Here is a 19669-nt window from a genome sequence, read left to right on the forward strand (position 1 = left end):
ATTGTATGGCGCTGAAGCTAGTTTTTTCCTTCTTGGGTGCCTGATGGGAAATCGGATCAACACCTTACAGAGAAGAAAATGAAATTACTTTGATATCAAATATGTGTTTTTAAAGATTGCTATCAGGCTTCACAAATACTTAAATTTTCTTCTGGGATCAAACTTTTGTTTTCTTAAAGAACTGAAGGTAGGATTTCTTCTCCCCCCCCCCCCGACTGCATCACTATGACTTATAGCCTATACTTATTTTAATAAGAGTCCTGCTGTTAGAACCTTTCCAACTACTTCTCAACTGGTCTTGGATACTATTTTTTCCCTGTCAGTGCTCTAACCTTGGAAAGAATGTTCCCTTTGTTCTTTCTCAATGAACCATAGAGAACCTGATATAGTGGCTCAGAATTTTACTTGACAAGACTTGTGATGGCTGAAGAGACAAGAATGACATCAAGTTATATAGCCCCAGAGCTCTATATCGTTTTTATTTCACCACTTTTTCAAAACAACCTTTCAGAGGCTGTGAGGGGAGAGAGATTCATTTTTTGGTATTGTATTGGTTCTTATCTTAAGGTGAAAAACAATGAGGAGTCACGTGCACCTTGTGAAAGTCATGTTTTTATGCACATGAGTGAATTTGCCATCTGGTTTTGGAAGCTCGGGTTAGGTTTGGCATTTTGAGTGTGCCTGAACATTAGTCTCTTGCTTTGACTTAGACTGAAGTGTCTGGAGCAGCCTTTTCCATTGCCTGTGCTGCAAGACCAGAGGCATCACAGGGCTTTGCTCTGGGCCAGTTGCATAGGGAAGGACAGAGGATAAAGAAAAAGCTTTAGAAAGCTATTAGAGGAGACCCTTATAAATGCTTCCCACTTGAACCTGGCTTATGATAAGCTACAGGATTCTATAGCTGTGAATGACGATGTTCTTTAAAGGCTGTAATTTCAAAAGCTTTTCTAAGCAAATGCTTTTGTACATGCATTTTTATCTAAGCTTTCCCGCAGAGCTCTGCAGTGCCTGTGCAGGCTTAGGGGGTCGCAGTAACAAAGGGTCACACAGAGCTGAACTCTGTGCTAGGACTCGTTGCCAGAAGGATTGGGGATGACTCAGTATCGGTATTTACTGGGCTTAGGGCAGCAGGCATCGTACCCTCTTCTGGGACCTGCTGAGGTGGGCTCAGCTCTGTTGGCCAAGCCACAATGAGGCAGTGTCTGCAATCCACCTTCCAGTGCTTGGCGTCTGATGCCTTCACTAATGCTTGAAGATGTGCATGACCAGAACTCAAAAAGGTTCAGGTTCTCCATGTGGCTGCRCAGGGCCAGCTGCTACCCCTTCTGGATGGTATTGAGACATCAGGCTAACAGAGCTTGGAAGGCACATTTCTGTAGGCTGCTCCCTCAGCCTGATGTACATCTTCATTTGGAGGAGGAGGAAAAAAAAAGCAAGAAGAAAAAAACCCAGAAACTTGAAACTTGAAAAATTGTTGCAAAGCAGGCACAGTTTTACACTATCCAAATAGTATCTTTGCCAGATGAAAACACTATCTAAGTTGTAAGGTAACACTTTGATAGCCACATCCATTTTAGTCAGATTGATGGATGTTTTCTGAGAAAAGCATCTTTTTTGTTACATGATTGTTCCAGGATTAAAGTCTGATTTGTGTAAAAYTTGCAATGAGAAGTAGGCTTTGTCCCAGAAAACTCCCCCTTCTCTTCTCAGTGAGAGATTAATGATACTTATGGAAAAAAAATTATTTCAACTTTGTTTATCTTATAAAGCAAATGAGAAACAACAGCTACTGCTTTAGCAAAAGCCCACGCTTTTTGTTGCATAGCCTATTTTTGAAGGTTGCGGTGAAACTGTCTCATAACCCTCTGGCTGCTCTACCATTTGCTAGGTGTTCTCCTCTGAAGTTGCTCCTGAAATAGTTTTAAAGCACGCCTTCTGGAAAACCCAAAGTGTGCTACTTCAAAGATTTCAGGGAGTACATCATACTAGCAGCTCAAGCATTAAGTGGTGTCCATGTGACTTGAAGCAAAAGGGAGTTCCTAGCCAAAGAACCTGAACTGAAAATGCTTGACTGTTATTTACAGGATTGCAAAATATTTGCTTGTAGCACCAAACAAGCAGTTGGCCTTTAGCAAAGTGTACTTAACTAGTTTGAAATTTAAGCAAGCTCTGAGACGAGTAATGAGACTAGCGTTCTCATTTCCTAGTTCTTGTGTGCAGGAGTGGCAGTGACTAACTTTTCTGGACCCCACATCAGAAGTGGAAATGCTCAGCTAAAGAGCTGGCCACTGTTTTGTTGTCTGCGCAAAAAGCACCAGTGCTTTGAGAACTGCAAATGAGCAAAGTGCACAATGTCTTGGCAACGATGTCAAAGCTGCAAAGTGTATTTTTTCCCTTTGTCTCCAGCCCTCTGTCTGCCTGTATCAGCTCTTCCCACTGGAGTTCACTGAGTTGCTGCCATGCAAACTCCATTCCTAATATGAGGAATGTAAAATTCAAAGCTCCTTGGTCCCCAGGACCATCAAGGCATTTGAAAGGCTGAGAGGAATTTGGCCTCAGACAACTCTTGTCTTCTGAAGCCTTGGCAACTACTCTAATATAAGTTAATAGTTTCTGCCCACGYATGGCTTGACTTTGGCTCTACTTCACCAACTGCTTACCATTCTTCCTGCAGGAAGCCTTACTTTAACTTTCTTTTCTGTTTTCTGTTTTTTTTCTTCTTTCTTTTTTCCCTTCCCTTTTTCWTCTTTTTCTTTTTTCCCCTTTTTGGGCTTCTCCTGYAAAGCAGCCTCTTCTTTGGCAGCCAGTTCTGCAGCAACCTGGAAGAGACGGAAAGGAAGGTGAAGGGCTGGTCAACTGTTTTCATGTGCAAGGTGCATTACAGATGTGTGCCGTATGAGTCATGAACCAGTGTGTATTTTCCCCCTCAGTTTCAGCTTTCTAATATCCAGTATGTTGGTTGGGGGCTGTCTGTGGCTATGTAGTCACCAACCACTGTTTCTTCCCTTTTCGTTCAGATGAYGACAAGGGTAACTCCAAAGGCTCATCCTGTGGTGCGCGGCAGTCGTAAGCCTCTTGCAGCTGCCGTGACCCTCACCCTCTGCAATCATCTTTGAGGTGAGAGAGGAAGAAAAAGGAGACCTTGAGTTGTACCCAAGAGCTGACAGATCTGGACTTTGGCAGACCTTGGGCATGGGAGGGGACAGAATTTCAGAGCAGTGGACCCACCATGGAGAGGCCCCTTCAGTTATGCTGAGAGCACTCCCACTTGGGAGTGTGAGCAGAGGTGCTGACTACGGCAATATATCATTGCGAAAGAGGTGATTTCTCTCTATATCCCAAACCGCCAAGGGCTTTTATGGAGTAAGACCAATTCCTGAAACCACCCAGAAGTGCAATATCCTAATGACATACAACTAAAAGCCCCCCCTGGACCTGGACTATGAATTTGTCTTGGTGTTTTTAAGGCAGATTGATTTTTATAGAGATGGATTTTGAGGCTGCCTTGAGGCATGTCTAATTTCAATATTTGGCTAAAGACTGAAATTGTTCTAGTGGGTGAGAAATATTGGGTAGAGATATACAGAGCCTACTATTTTTATCCCTGCAAAATAGTAGTAACTGATGTTGGTGGAGCTACCTGAGTTTCYGTTAGTTTTGTTCTTGGCTATTTATACTCTACTATCGGAAAAGAGGCAGAGGGTGAAACTTGGCTTTTTCTACTGTTCTCCTGTTTCCAGGCACCTTCCACCATGCTCTCTTGTCCCAGGGATGAATTCTTTGATCATCTACTAGTAAGTGTAAAACAAAAGATGTGTGGCCATTGAAATTTATTAATGGACCATTAATACTGACAGTACTGTGAAAAAGAAGAGTAGAAAATAGAAGGTTCCCAAGCCTGAGACAAATGTTTCTTGTAACAGTAAAAATATTTGTTTTCTAAAGAATGCTTTTTAACACATTAAAGATTGGCTAGTGGAAGGAGGGGGACAATGACAAGGGCTATACTTTGCAGTCAGCGAAATTTCATTAGTGGATTTCCCCAAGCATTTCAGTATCTTACATTTAATTAAATATGGTAATTTAAACCCCAAGCACCATTCAGTCATATCTTGTGGTGATAAGCAGCGAAGCATTTCATTCTCTTRGATAGATTAATAGATTGACTAGAGTTCAAAATAGGTTTTTAGTGTCCCAGCAGGCCTGTTGTATCCAAAATCAACAGAGCTACTCAAAGTGTATCCTTTACCATAGCATCAGTACCCTTCCAGAAATCCAATCTTGTAACCTCTGCCTCCGACCTCTGCTCCGCCTGCCTACCACAGGGTAACTGTAACCATTTGCAACATCTCAGGAGCGGGTTTATCCAGCAGGATTCCTGTAAGTACGCATTAAATCTGCGAGAGGCTTTAATTTTAGGCAGCACTTCTGAGTTCTGCTGGTGATATTTTAAGTGTATCCAGACTCTGACTGGAAAGACTTGCTTTCATGTTTTTATACAGATAAATAATGTGATAGCGAAGGGGGTTAGACGCTTTCTGTTCTTATGAACCTGTTAGAACAGAACTGAGTTGTTGAACTGTCCATATCCTTCTGTCTTGCTTTGATTAGTTTTGCAAGGTGGCAGAGAAAGGTGGCAGTTTGTTTCCTGTTCACAGAACCACTTCTGTGTGGTGTGAGCTACGGTGCCGTCTTGAACTAATCACTCAACATGGGTAATGGAGATAAATGGTGCCTGCGACGAGCACTGAGAGATTAGCTATGCAACTGATAAACACCTGTAGGTCAATGAAGGCAAAGTGCCTCATTCTGCTGTGACCAGCCGCTGCCTGCACACAGAAGGACCTACCCACTGAGACAGCCTGGCCGCTAGAGTGTAGAGCAAGTCCAGAGCAAACTCAGTACTGCTTATGTATGACAGTGTAAACTAGGAAAGCCTGCTGGATACCTATGGTGTGGTGGCTTAAGTACAGGCATGAGCTTAAAAGGCAGATAAACCTCATGTCTTTCATTTTGCTGGGTCCATATGCCTGCTTACTGTAGGGATGCAATCTCACATCAGCTTTGGAGGGAGAGGGAAAGGTACAGTGATACGAGAAGCCAAGTCTAAAAACACGCACGGAGTGACTGCGGATAGAGATTGTGTAGGTGCAAATAAAACCTCTAAAGTCTCCTTCATGGACTCCTTGGTGATGCTTATGTAGGCTGAGATGCCAAGTAGTTTTGTTGAACTGAAAGCCACATAGCTGGCAATGCTGTCAGCTTGTGGACTTTTCTGAAGTGGCTCTTTGCCTCCCAAAAGAGAATGACAGAAGAAAGATAATTTTTCTTTTTCCCTGTCAGGTACCCTTTTTCTCCTACATTCCTTCAGTGCAGCTTCTCCAGCTCTCTTCACCTCTGCTCTAAGCAGTTCTATAATTGCAGAGGACTGGGACATGGTGTGAAGTGGGCTGCATATCTAACCTTGAATGGTTTGCACTCTTACACACAGTACAATTTCACCTCCAGCTGCAAGGAGATGCCTGAAGAATCTGACAAAAGAAGGGGAAACAAAGGAAAGGACAAGCAAAGGTTAGTCTGAGATCCTATACAATTCACCCACAGTGTAGTACCTTTTTTCTGTTGAAGAAAACTTCACAGGAAAAAAAAAAGTAGTTGTCTTCCTAAATTATTTTACACTGCCCTTTCTTTTGCCAAGTTGCCTCTTTCTAAAACGATGCTGAAAGCACTTAGAAAACTCCTAATGCTGGGGAAGAGAATGTGCATAGGTTAAGAGTGGATGAATTTATTTAGTCTGCTTTTTTTGCTGGTCTTGCTGAAGGAGTTCTGCAGACTTAGTGGTGACTTTTCTTCAGTAACTTTTCCTTTTGAGGCTGAAAAGACTTTCCTCTAACTCATCTTCCATAAAAGCCAAATGACTTCTCTATTCATACATTAGTTTGTGTGTTTCCAAAGTTTGGCAGTTAAGTTACTGCAATCCCCTTTTGGGGGGGAAAAGGTAGGGCCACTAAAAGCAGCGAGGGTTATAAAAAGTGAGGACTATGGATGGAAATGCCTGATGCTGGTGTATGAGCCCAGCTGCCAGTAGAACCCACTTGATGTTCTGCGTTCCTCAAACACTATGTTCTTAAAAACTTGGTATTGGCTCTGTCAAGCAGGTACTTGAGGTATCTTTTTTTGAGAATAAGCACTTCCTCCTCCCTTGTAAGAAGAGCTGACTGGACTACTTGCCTTTTTTGTTAGTGTTGGGGACATAAATGATAAGTAGTGATAGAGTGAATTTAGGAATTTTGGAACTCCAGCTGTGGTGGGTGAGATGGTCTCAGAGCCTTGCTAATCTGGCCCTAAAAACATTTTGAACGTACACATTTATGCACATAGCCTGCTGTTCTTAGAAAATTTTCTCTTTGAGTGTTAACTCTTCAGGAAAAAACTTCTGAAATCTAAGACAGAGCTGCTTCTCCAGGAAAACAGGCCTTTGTGCACATTAAGTGCACATTAAGATTTCAAAATAGATTCTTCCTGAAGAGTTAACACCCAGCGTCTGTCTCAGCTCCTGTGACTGCCTGAAATCATTGTGGCAAATAGATGAGGTGTGACTGCTTTTTCAGGAAGATGCTAAGAAAAACTCCTCTTCCTTGCTATCCAGGAGTGGATTGTGGTGTGTTTCTTTTCTTCCTTTAGCAGAGAAGGGGACTTGTGATAAATATTTGGGGACTAATCTCAGAACAAGAATGGCTTGCACTGGTGATAGGTACAAGCAGCCTCCACCAGCCCTTTCAAATAATATCTGCACACAGTTCAATCTTTACCATGTCTCCTTTTTCAACAGTAAGGGCTATAATGGAAGAGCCCATTTCCAAAGTTTAGTTCCTAAGCTGTATGGAGTGTTTGAGGCAGGAGGAAATGCCATCCCTATATCCCAGAGTAACATACTAACCATTGCACTGTCCGTTTGCGTTCCTAGCACATCATATGCAGATTTGGTAAATGTGCTCCTTCTCCCCCCACCATCTCCAGCTTTAGGACACTTAATTACAACTCTTTCTGTAAGCTGCATATTTCTGTAAGGTGATATTATTCTTCAAGTCAGAGAAGGAGACATTATTTTCATTAATTATGGTACACTTGGGACTCTGTCCCATCAAGCTAGCTGAGGGCTAGTGGTCTGGATTTGTTCCATCTGGTGGGTGAATCCATTTGTATAGCTTTAATATTTTTCTCTCGGAAAGCCATTTCTGAATATTGTTTACTTTCAGATGTGCCCCTGTATGCAAACCTTAAGCTATTAAAAATAATCCCAATGGTATCTTTGTTGCAGAAATGGGTTGAAAATGATGGGTGGGATTTCATAGCTTCATGGAGTCTTGCAGAATCTTAGTTGGTTTTAAGTCTGTCATGCGTTTCAGTCAACGATTCATACGTGCTCTAGTCTTTCTCCGTTTGGCAGATGTCGCCCAAATGTGGCTTAACTCATCAGTGTAAGATTCACTTGCTCTTCTGCCTGTTTTCTGGCAAACACTTCAAAATATTAGTTTCTGTTAAACACGTTCATGAAAAATCTGTTAGCTTGGCTTGATGTAGGTTTTTGGGGAGGAGGGTGGGAGAGGCGAAAAGGGGTTGTTGATACTGTCTGACTTTAGGCACGCAACCCAGGCTACTGATTTCAGCCAGTGGATACAAGCCATCATATACAGGAGGCAGTAGAGAGTCTCTAAACTAGGAGTCTGCTTGCTGAATGACTTAGCTGAGGTGAAGTGTTCTCTGGAGGTGAACACATCTGTCTGTTGTGTAGCCTAAAGGACACTGATTCCCCCTCTTCTATGTGGTTAATTGGAAATAATGAGACTGTAAGGTTTTTGAGGTGCCCAGATCCAGTTGATGGGACTGTGTGATCAGCACTTGTGAAAATCTAGTCTCAGACTTCTTTTAAGAAGCATCCAGAATAGAGTGGAAACCAGAAAAAAAGCTGAGCATAATTGTATGCATCTACTGAAAGATCTTATGGTTGATGTATTACTTGTCAGGAGAAAGGTGTATTTGTAGAATACTGGACACCAGACAGTACAACTCCACAGACACTTTCGAATAAGTCTGACTTTTTAAAGCTATTTCTGTTGCATTTATTTGGTGAAAGTGAGTAACATAATACTTAGGTGTGTGTGAACACCGCAGTACTTGCTTGCATAATAGCATTTTACTGTATCCCTGGGAAATAGGGGATATTAAGTAATTACTGGGGATCTCTTGCACTGCCATTCACAATCAAATCGATTCCTGGGATTCATAAGGATCTTTAGCTGCTGATAATAATGAATACTGATTTGTAGCATAGCATTTTACAGAGTGCCAAGTGAAGATCAGGAGCATGTGTCTGCAGAGCAACAACCATATCCTCTTTTAACCTGTTTGCTATTGCTGCTGGATCAGATACTGCGATGACAGTGATCTGGAACTGACTTTGTCCTCCAGGCAGCAATTGAATGTACAACCAAAATCTCAATAAGCAAATGTCTCTTCTTTCTGATAAGCTACCGAATATTGGAAATGAGGGGGTGGGTGGAGAGAGGGGGAATGATGTGAATGTTAAATGGCAACTCTCTTGGCTTATTTTCATGATGATGAGACTTAATGAACTACAGAAATGGATCATAATTTTGTTGGCAGCAGTATAAAGGCAAAGCCGAAGATTGTCGCATGTGATGACTATCTTTGGAACAAAGCATGAAAAGCCATTAGGGATAGACATCTGGAACAGATGCAGTGAGATTACACTGATTTCTCAGAAAATCTTACATTTCTCTAGAAGAGTATGTGAAGAAGTAGAGAAGAAAAGCATCTGGTCAGTCAAGAGACAGTATGTATTTTTCCAATTAAATAGCCAAGTATTTTGCGTCAGGATCTCTTTGGCATACCTTTTTGAAAAGTATTTGTAAAATGTCACGAAAGCAGTTTGTGCAGAAGGCCAGCTGCATTACAAATTCAGGTGAGATCAGAGTTGTCAAAAGATAAAGAAATATAGAATGTATAATAATGCAGCAATGGTTCGTGAAGTGATTAATTTGTATTTTATTTTCCCCAAAGTGTCTTTACCAAAGTCTTATAAAATGCTCACTTTTTAAATACAGTTCTGTCCTGATTTTTTTCATGGAGTTTAACTTGAGAGTAATCAACCCGTTCACAGAAGGTAATATATACAAGAGGTGACATCTAGTCTCCCCTGAAGTCAAGGGCAAAGCTCCCATTAACTTCAATGGGGCCAGGATTTCATTTACTATTTTGCCTAGCAGACCAGAGTGGAGCAAAACCAGTCGCCTCTGGGATTTTTAATATGCAGGCTGACTCAGATGAACAAAAAGTGTTTTACTTGTCTGACATTCAGGTACAATCATGAACATACTGAACTCTTCTTTTTTTTTGGCCACCTCATTCTGAGTATCCGTTAAGAGTATGTGAAAGGTATTCTGCTCCGTTTTACTGGTTTAACAGAAAGAAAAAAAAGGGGGGGGGGTCCTGGGAACTCTTTGGAATCAGATAATTTCCAGTGAAAATTTGCTGGGAAAGTAGGTGTATTTTTTTTTCTTCCAGATATTTTTCTTTTATGCAGGGAAAAACAGGCAGTAAAACAATCTCTCTAGGCTTCAGACTTCCTTTATATTTTATGCAAAGAGAAAGCAGATGCTCAGGAAAGGCAGAAAAATAGCTGAAGGCGGGAATTCAAAGCTGGATTGAGGACAGGGAAAACATTTCTCCAGCATCTACCACCATATCCAGTTTTGCTTGGTATAATTTCTCATCGCATTTTCTTTTGGAATTGTTTATTCGTGTTGTTGGCAGGTCTAATTAGCATCGCGTCCCCTGAAGCCTTCTTCAGTAACAAGCCCTACCTGCTGGGCGGCTCCCCTGCTGCTTAGAACAGCCAACAAAACCCTCTTGACTCGGGCATGTGTTTCTACTTTAGAGGCTGAAAACTTGAACGCACTGATCCCCATCACTCTGGGACCGAACAGAGCAACTTAGACGCAGAGACCTGCAGCGTTGACCTTAGCGTACGCCGAACCAGGCTAAAACCGGGAGCGTACCCTAAGCTCAGTTATGTGAGGCACGGAGAGCTATTTGTAGCAGTTTTCTTGTGTATTTTGCTAAGCAAAGTAACTAATAGTTTGAGTACTGTGCTTTAGGCTGGGCTAGTCTGTATTTACATCTCCTAAAACCACATACATCCTGCTGGAATGCCCCAGGCTCTTCCCTATGATTCTGGGAAAGACCGAATCCAAAATACTGTTTCATTATACTTGTGTTAGATCCTCAGTTGCAAGCAGCTAATGAATACAACACTCTGTCTCAACAGGGGGACTTTATAATAAGSACCACAGAGGTCAGTTTGCGACTGTTTAGTTTTCCTAGCCCACTAGTAGCCACCACRCCTGGTTCACTCGGGGGCCAAATCCTGCTCCTGTGTTCAGGGCTTCCTGTTCAGTTTCCCTCAACAGACTTGTTATTCTGCTAAAATCGTTGTAGAGGGTGGAAATGGCTCTGAGTGCCAACTGCTACCTTTACTGCTCCAACTGGACTTAATTGCATTCTCTGTGTGACACCCAGATATCAGAGGAAGAGATTATCAGCTTTTTTTATTAGCCAGAGAAACCAGTAGAGAGTTTTTACCAAGAAAAACAACTGTAATCACTGCAAAAAGATACAAGATAAACTAAGATGCTTCCTTCACTTGAACTTGCCCCTTGTGCAAACTTGCTTAATGGGTCCTTGGCAGTAAATCAAGGCTTAGGCCCACCTGCATAAGTAACTCTTTTCTGGTTTAACTAACCTAATTACTGGTAGACTGTGCTGATACTGAATGCAGACACACTGGAAACAATTTCATCCTCTGAGGTTAACCGAACTTTGTAGCTTTGTATATTTAAACCAAGGTTCTTTAGTCTAGGGTTGAACTATTTGATATGTATTTCCACTAGTAGCTAGCACCAGTCTAACTACGTGGATTTTGTAGTGAGCCCTTTGCTGTTAGCTCTGTTACAGAYATATATCAGTCTGTAATTTGCATGCATAAACACACATGCTTTGTGGATATTTTCTCTAATCTCATTAGCTTTTTGTATTAAAGAGTGACAGTACCTGTTCTGGGGTTTTYTGAGAGAAAGTAGCTGTTGAACCTCCTGCTTCTTCAGCAGGATAGTCAGAAAACCTGCCAACGATATGCCTGTGTAAGAAACAAATGATGGAAATAGGATTAAAATCCAAAGTTTTTCACTGAATTGACAAAGGTGTTAGATGGTGGGGGAGCATACCCTTGCCTCCTACTTAAAAATGGAGAGAGCTGTCCCCTAGGACAGTGTTTTTTCATTATTGTGGGTGGTTTTCTGGACTGGCAAATTCATTAAAACAGTTAACCCAGATCTCTTGTCATGTGGCCCATCAAACAGTGAATGTTCTTAGGGAAAGCTTGATTCACTCGGGCAGAGGTGTGCGGAGCCACTGCGTGTTGCAACTCTAGTTCTGCTGAAGTTAGGAGGAGCTTGGTTGCTGACACAAGCTCTGCTGAATCTTGTAAAATTTGAGGTTTTCRCTCTCAGCTGCCTGCCCTGTCTGTCTTCCAGAGGTCACTGCTGTGGCAGCTGAGGCATGGGACTGTGGGCAACTTCATAGCCTACAGTCTTGGTTTAAAGTGCTGGTTCATAGCTCTGCTTTCAGCATCCAACTTTTTTATTATTATTATTWTTTTTTGAATCATTCAGTTCAAATCTGGTTTTGATCTACAAATTCCAGGTGTATTTTTGTGGGAGGATCTCCACCCTCTAAAATTGCACTGGACTTGCAAAATTGGGTGGTGATGGAAGTTGGGGAAGGGGTAGCAGATGGCTTTGTGGTAAGGTATTGTGGATCACATGGACAACACTGTTTCCAGACCTCTCAGGGAGAGATTAAAAGATACAAATAATTACAGCTCAATTACGTTGATAAGAATCTTTCACTGCTTTCACTTCTGTAGATTTTTGGATTATATCAGTTAGATTTTCTGTTTTTTTATTATTTCAGTCAGATTTTCTGTTCCAAAGGCAATTCTGACACTTCAGAAAAATGCTTTTGCTGCTTTCAAACAAAAGGGTAACATTTCCTCTAAATGAAATGAAATTTCCCTTGAGAAGAAAATAACTGAGAAAGGTCAGCATGATTCATAAAAAGTGCTTTCTGCTTTTGAAAACAAGTGGTACCTTTAGGGACTTTCCTAGTCTACTGTTGAGCAGTAAACTCAATTTTAAACTGGGATCCTTGGAACAGAGGATCTGTTGTGCTCCTGTAGTACTGTGTCTATGGTTTGGATCGCCAACTCTAGTATTAATGTAATACCAATTACAAAAGAATAAACAAACATTTGTCTGTTGTTGTAGGCACCCTGACTTGCATGTTCAACAATTACGACTTCTCTATGCAAACAGATGCAGCGTTTTGGTCGCTGCATTCCCAGAAACCAGCCTGCATGAGCGAAGGGATGTCGTTGTGGGTGTGTTTTTTCAAACCTAGCAAGAATGGGCTTTGGGGCTCCAAAGAAACAGGATCGGTTACTTTAATGCTAGACCATATTTCACTTTTATGAGCAGCCAGAAAAAGTTTATTTTTGTATTAAATGCAACATTGTATTTTAAATATTGCTACAAGTCTAGCTTACAGCAACAAAATTCTCAATCTGGTATTAAGGTTGTCGCTACTTTATTATTAATGCTAGCTGGGAGGCAGGAAAGACAATATTTGCTATGGATGAAGAATCAGCTTGGAGTCCACTCCAACGTCATATCAATGCCAACTTTCAATATTTATTAGTGGTAGATTTGGTATTTGTATGAGCTTTTATTTTAAAATTATTTATTGCTCTAGGAGATGGAAATATTTGCACTTTGGAAATGTATGCTGAGTGTATGTCTGAATGCTGTGGAAAATCACTATCGAAGTCTCAGAGTTGGAACTTGGTTCCAGTTTATAATCTGTATTTTCTGTGTGTGTTTCTTCTGCTCACAGTTAGTGCAGCTGTTTGGGATGATATGGTGCATCTCACCTTTTTGCAGCAGCTACAGCAACTGCTTAGGTTGCAAAATAATTTGAGGCGAACAGAAAGCAATGTCAAGCTTTCCCCCTAGTTGTGTAAAAAGTGTCAGTCCATTTACTAACTGGTCAGCTGTTCGGGGAYGAGGTCTTTTGGTTGAGAGCAATGGTGAATGTCTGTTCCTATGATCATCGGTGACCTGTGAGCAGACAGCTACCAAACATTTGGGTCATGCTAATTCTGTAGGGACATTTGTTATTTCTTCCTGGACTTCCTCCTTTCATGGGTACTGTTGCCTAGTGTATCAACCGCTGTCCAATTGGTCATGGAACATTATTCTTAAGTCTTGTTGCACTATGCGGTTCCTTGCGGGTTTTCCTCTTTCTCTTCTAGGTTTAAATGGCTACAGCTTCATTTTTGTAATGCCTGGAAAGTATGCACAACTCTGACAGCCAAATTCTTCTCTCTGAGTTTAGAGGTTAAGCCAGGGGTTTATTTGGACTGTAAATCTATATAGGAAAATTCTGCCATTGATCTTCCAGGTAAAAAATCCATTTTGAACATCATCTCCATTTTCTGTGCCCGTTCACTCTTGGGCAGCATTTGGCTCAAAGAGCTGTTGCAGTGGGTTGAATCTCATGCACTTGTAATCGGATACTATTTTTGGTTTGAACTGCACTTGAATTTGTGTTTTGCATAAGCTTGTTGTATCATTTTTGGTAACGCCAAAACTTCAGGATAAAATGAGCAGCTAGTGAGCACTTGGTGAACAGCCCTACGGTATTCCTATATCCTCATTCCACCAGCTATGTTCCTTGTAATCTGCACCCCAGAAGATTCCACCAGGCATGTCCTGCATTAAAGCCAGGGAACATCTCTTGAACTAGGTGGATCTTCCAAACATGTGGAATGATTTTCAAGTTGTTCTACAGTAATAATTGTTAATAATTATAAATGGCTCCCCCCTTTTAAAATGTCCTATCAACGATGAAGTGTTAGTGACTGGAGCCAATTCTGAGGCAGTAATAATAGCGAAAGCAATTAAACCAGATGATGTAAGAACTTGCTCCAAACTCAAGCCTAGAATGCTATTTAATTGTGCTGGAGCCTGGAACTGTGGTATAGGGAAGGGCTTTTACAAGGAAAATCCTTCTTGGTTTCACCTCTGGGGTAAAAATGGCATAGCCATACTGGAAACCAAGGCTTTCCAGAGGGGGAGCAGCAACAAGCCTAGTAATCGAACTGGAGATTAACGGAACATTATCCCCTCACCAGGGTTGTTCCTGACTCCATGAGTTGAGATGAGACTACAGTCACTGAAAAGCTGGAGCTTATTTGAGATCACCGAGTAAGAATTTCCAACTAGTTGGTGTTAGTGAGATTGCTCTCTTGGTTAAGAATGACAACTACTTGGACTGCATTGCCTCTTCCATTTATTTTCCATATTCATAGTACCTTGACACTTCCCCTGCATGTCAGTATCTGTGATCTAGCTTACCCACAAAGTTCATACACTCTGATACCTTCTCTGCATGCCACTGAAAAGGGAACACTGTCCAAAAACAAAACTGGTAGTCAGGAAGGTCTGGGCATCTGGTTGCATATTGATGGGGAGAGGAGAATGTAAAAAGTTTAAGCTCTTGGTAAGATGAGCATTAGTGTGTGTAATATATTTGAGAGATACAGTACATATCAAACACCTAGTTCTGTGGCAAATCAAAACTCAGTCTGTTACTTATTATCAACTTGACATTTTCAGGGAYGAAAAAAAAAATCCATTTGTGCTTTTCCAGCATCTCATAAAAATGTGCAAATGCCAGAATTGGAAGAAGCAACTCTTACTTTCAATATGACTGCTTTGCTGGGAGAACTGACAAAGTGTTAAAGGCAGCAAGAAAAAGCAGAAGCAAATTCTACYGTAACTATTAGATTTCATATGGAGAATGTAGTTCTAGTAAAACTGTTTGCCTAAATGAACAAGTAAAATTTGTAAAAAGCACGGCTGCTCCATAGRCCTGGACTCGGCAGCTGCATAGAAGTGAGTAAGATGAGACTTAATGGCAGGACAAAGAAGAAATTCCATCCAYGTGATACAAACTTCAGCAGTGGCAGTAACCTTGAGAATCCTTTATAGTCTAAGGGTCACAAAACCTGTTACTTCCCAGTCTGCTGGCAAGTGGCCGATGGTTCTTTGTGGGCGACCTACTCCCCAGTGCGTATTCACAGGACAGTGAGTAAAAYAAAGCCACCCCTGAACAGAAATTTATGGGAGCCTTGCTTGCACTGCTGCAAATCAAAGTCACGACTGCCAAACAGAGCTGATGGTAGGCAAAATACCTTTCCTTGGGTCAGAGCCACAGCTTTAATGGAACTAGTAAATGCATCTGCGCTGCTAAGGACATTGCTGAAGGACTGCGGAGACGGGSCCTTTAGAAACTGTGACATGTGAGAAATCCATTACTTTTCTGGAGAGCAGGAAAATCCTTTCAACGGGAGCATAGTATGGGCTTGGTAAGTAGCTTTACAGAAAAGCCTTCTAATCGGAAAGAATGGGAGCCCTAAATTTACATGAGAGCCGCTCAACCGGAAGAGTAAGGGGATGTACAAAGATGGAGAGGAGAAAAGCGACTGCTTTYCCCTCTCCTGGCTAAGTAAGAAAAGGACCTAATGAGATTCTTCTGTTGTTTCTCTAGTTACGTTCTGTTCTCCTGTTTGCTTCACTGCTGTTGCTCTCCCCTTTTCCCAAGTTATTCCTCTTATAATAACTTAGATCTGTCAAATGTAATYGAGAAAGAATGACCTTTTATGGTCTGCAATGTGAACTCTTGTCTCTGGTCATGTAGCATAGGGTTCTGCCTCTTCTGGGCTCAATTTTCTTTTAGTGCACAACCTGCAGAAATGTCCAGCTTTCAACTAGGCTCAAATGATTCCTTGACATCTCCAAATCACCACCAGACTTGGTATGAGTCAGTGTGATTGGCAATCTCTGCTGAAGAAAGGCTCAGCGCTAAATGTTGCTGCACCTCAATCCTGACCTTAAAATGAATTCCTTGCCTTGGTGATAACTCTGGATACTGCATTCCTATGCTGTGCTTGTCTCATCTGATGCTTCCCCCCTCTCTGCTGCCCCACATTTGAGGAGCATCACTATTTATTCTTTCATATTTTCCCTCTATTCCACATTGCTCAAGGACGGTTACAGTTAAGGCTAAATATGGCTGTTGATTTATGAGAACACCACTGATTTAAACATATTTTTCTGGTAATAGACTCAACAAGTTACTACCTACTCTGTTCTCTGGCATGGTTTTACACATGTTACTCTTTCTTTTTGGCCGTGACTTCTCTAGCTAATTGCATAAAAGACCCTGTCAGGAAAATAAAAAATTGTTCTTTGGAGGAAAAAGAATGTTTAACTCTTTTGAGGGTAAGAAAGGATGTGGGATGTGTACAGAAGAAAAGGCATGAATGATGGTTGTACATTCTAGGCAGAGGGACAGCAGAGTGTTTTGCACAGAAAATGAATAAAAAACAAGGGTGGGGGGGACCCTTTAAAGAAATAAGCCCTGCTTTCCTTTGCAACTGTTGCCAATTTCTGAAATCCCACCTGATATGGGTTCTCTCAAACCACTTAAATAGCAGCCTTGATTTATTTTAGGTGTCTTTGCTACAGCATTTTCTTCCCTTTTGTGTGTGTGCTTTCTTTAGCTCTTTGAAAATCACTTCCAGAATAAATAACCTAGACAAATACAGAATTTCCCATAAAGCAAGATTAATTTCCACAGGCTCCTTGTCATCTTTAATGGGTTTGGACACGGGCATATTAGAACTGACATTTTATTTAAGGTTCTGATCCTCCAAGCGTTTGCTTGCATGTGCGATATTTATGCAAGGAAGTAGTTCAGTGGGGTGACTCGCAGTGATAAGTGCTTGGAGGATTGGAACCTTTATTTGTTTTTTTAGATAAATATTCTGCTTTAAAAAGGGAAGATCAAGTGCTGCAAGGCCAACAATGTGCAAGGAGAAACATTCGCGTGGAGGAATGAGAGTGAGGAAAGGTTTGTGGGGAAAGGTGATACCCTTTATTACAGTAACTGCCATAATTGGAAACAATAGATGGTCTTTTGGGTGTACCCAATRCTTTCTTTAGATCTGAAATGGCAAAATTAAGCTTCAAAGCCAAATAAGAGTTGGGAACAGTTGTTGGAGGGGACAGACCTAAATGTGGAATGTGGTAATTCTCTGATAGTTTTATTACATGTAATACTGCTGGCCGGGAAAGGTAGACCTTTGGCTGACCCAGTACAGTTGTTCTTAAGCTTCTTGAGTTCCCAATCTTAGAGTGAAATAAATATTCTCTTCTGCTTTGTAATGTGTGAATTTTCCTTTTCAAGGATCCTTCTGCTCTTTTAAAGACAACGATAAGTAATTAGTGTATTGGGGGGAAAAGGGGATCTCTCTGCTCCCTTTCAGACTGGCCTGGGTGATGGTGAGCTTTCTGTGCCAGGACTCCTGGTTCTCCTGCCTCCTGCTAAGCCACAGGGGAAAAGGAGGGAAAAGAGTTTTTTGGCTTATGGGTAATGTCAAAATTCTGGCAAAAATTATTCCTGGTTTAAAATGGCAGTAAGTTTTCACCTYTTAATGAATCAGACACTAGGGAAAATGGCATTACAAGTTGCTGCTGAGCTTTTGAGTTTTTGAATGAAAATTAAAGGCAACACAAGCATGAATAATGCTAAGGAGATATTAAAAGGTTTATTTTACTTTTTCAATGTTTTAGCTTAAATTAAAAAAATTCTCAGACTAGAAATTTGGTAAAATCAACACTCAATGTTTTGCTGATGATGATTTTGCAACCCTGCCCCACAAAGGCTTGCAAAAATGTTCTTGGAGCTCAAATTGAATTGACTGCGAGTCAGTCACATCTATGCAACTGTGTAACTGATGTCTTTTGCAAGAATTAATAACATCCAACCCATGCTAAAGCTTAGAAAAACCTAGAGAAGATGAGTATTAAATTGAGCAACTGTGGCACAGAAATGGAGGTAAGATTAAGGTGACCAGAGAACAAATTCCTGTAAGGATGTGTAGTTTTTGGGCTTGACTCCTGCAATGCAAAACAGTCTTGGGCAGAATTGCTGGTACACCTGTGGTGAGGGTCTCTAGCGAACCAGCRAAAGTGTCTCCCAGTGGACCAAGGACAGCCGGATGTCCTGCCCTTGTCCTTGGAGGAAAGGATTCCTCGGCAAGGGGTGTGGGGCATGTCATGGTGTCACACAGCAGTCTAGTCTGCGGTATTTCTGTGGTCATTGGCTTCACCAGGCCTATCAGGAATTGCTTTGTTAGTGAGGAATTCATCAAATTAACCATATGCACTGGTCTTGTGGYAAAAACCTGCTTGTCAGAATCAGGCCCTGGTGAGAGCCAGAAAGTCTCTTTGCCTCTCTGAAACCTAAAGAACAGCATGTTACAGCTAGTATTAATCACAGGATACTAAGAACACACAAACCTAGTCCTAAAAAGAAAAAATTACTGTGGTCTAGCCAATTTAACCTGCACTCATACTCAGAGTGATTTTATGACAGYGCTAGAAATAGAGCATGGTGAATTGCACCTGTCTGAGGTACCTGCAGGCACTGACATCCAACGTCACACCCCTGTTTTGTTCCCTAGCTCACACTTCTTTTAGGGCCTGTCCTTCTATTTTGGACTCATCTGTGATTCAGTGTTTACCGGAGCCATGGAGCAGGCTATCTTCCTCAATGGACTGCCCCATAAGGCGAAGGGCTGCTCCCCTTTTACAGACTCGGGCTCTGTCCCTAGACTTGTTTCAGTGGGGCTGGCAGCTGGCTACATCCTTTTGAAGACCCCAGTTGTGTCAACCACACTGTAACAGGAGTGCGTTGAGCAAACCTTCCTGTGGCAAAAGAGTTCCCCTTGCGACCTAGCTCCGCATCCGAGGGACTTGGCTGCTGCATGTAGGAGCACACCGGAGCTCAAAACTCTCATTAAACACTCATCTGCTTTGATTTCCTTACACCTTTCCATTCCCTTTGGGGTGAGGTCAAAAATACAGGAGCTAGCTCCAAGAAATGCCAGGCCAAATTCCCCTTGCATTTACTGAGTTCCTTGTCTTCAGTCGGCTTAACCTGCCTTCRCACAATGTCCAACCCCATATCAGACTGGCAATGTTTCTGTGCTTAGTATTAAACTTAAGAARGAGATTGAAACAATTATGGCTGGTTTTAAGCAAGATTACTTCAACTCTGACTAGAAGCTTGCAAGAATAGCTTTCATGCAGAGCCTGCCAGAGGGAGTCAATCRTGCTTTATTAACACAATATGAATTCTGTAAAGAGAAAAACTAAGCATGCAATTTGGTAGCAAGGCCAGCCAAAAGAAATAACTTGCCCTCCAACACCACCAGGTCTCTTGGGAACTGGAGTGAAATGGAGTATACAGAGCATTTTGTCTTATTGGATTTGTTTATGAGAAACCGAGCAATCATTTCTGTTTCTARAAGTCAAGGTGTTAGCGAAACAAAATCTCCCTCTTTTGGAAGAGGAAAAAGGCTGAAAACTGGGCATGGAGACTTTAAGCTGCTTTGCCATGG

At 41.6% G+C, this 19669-nt stretch overlaps 1 protein-coding gene across 1 annotated transcript in view; it reads right to left on the minus strand.

Annotated features, from left to right (window-relative positions):
• IQCA1 (IQ motif containing with AAA domain 1) overlaps positions 1-19669 on the minus strand; it is a 110467-nt gene that overhangs the window by 45477 nt on the left and 45321 nt on the right. Inside the window, exons 7-8 of the mRNA XM_026087749.1 lie at positions 11134-11218; positions 2661-2819 (exon numbers count right to left, since the gene is read on the minus strand). Coding sequence (XP_025943534.1) covers positions 2661-2819; positions 11134-11218 — 244 coding nt within the window. The remainder of the gene's footprint in view (positions 1-2660; positions 2820-11133; positions 11219-19669) is intronic.

This window comes from Apteryx rowi, unplaced genomic scaffold, assembly GCF_003343035.1.
Source record: "Apteryx rowi isolate R43461 unplaced genomic scaffold, aptRow1 scaffold_12, whole genome shotgun sequence".
Taxonomy (NCBI): Eukaryota; Metazoa; Chordata; class Aves; order Apterygiformes; family Apterygidae; genus Apteryx; species Apteryx rowi.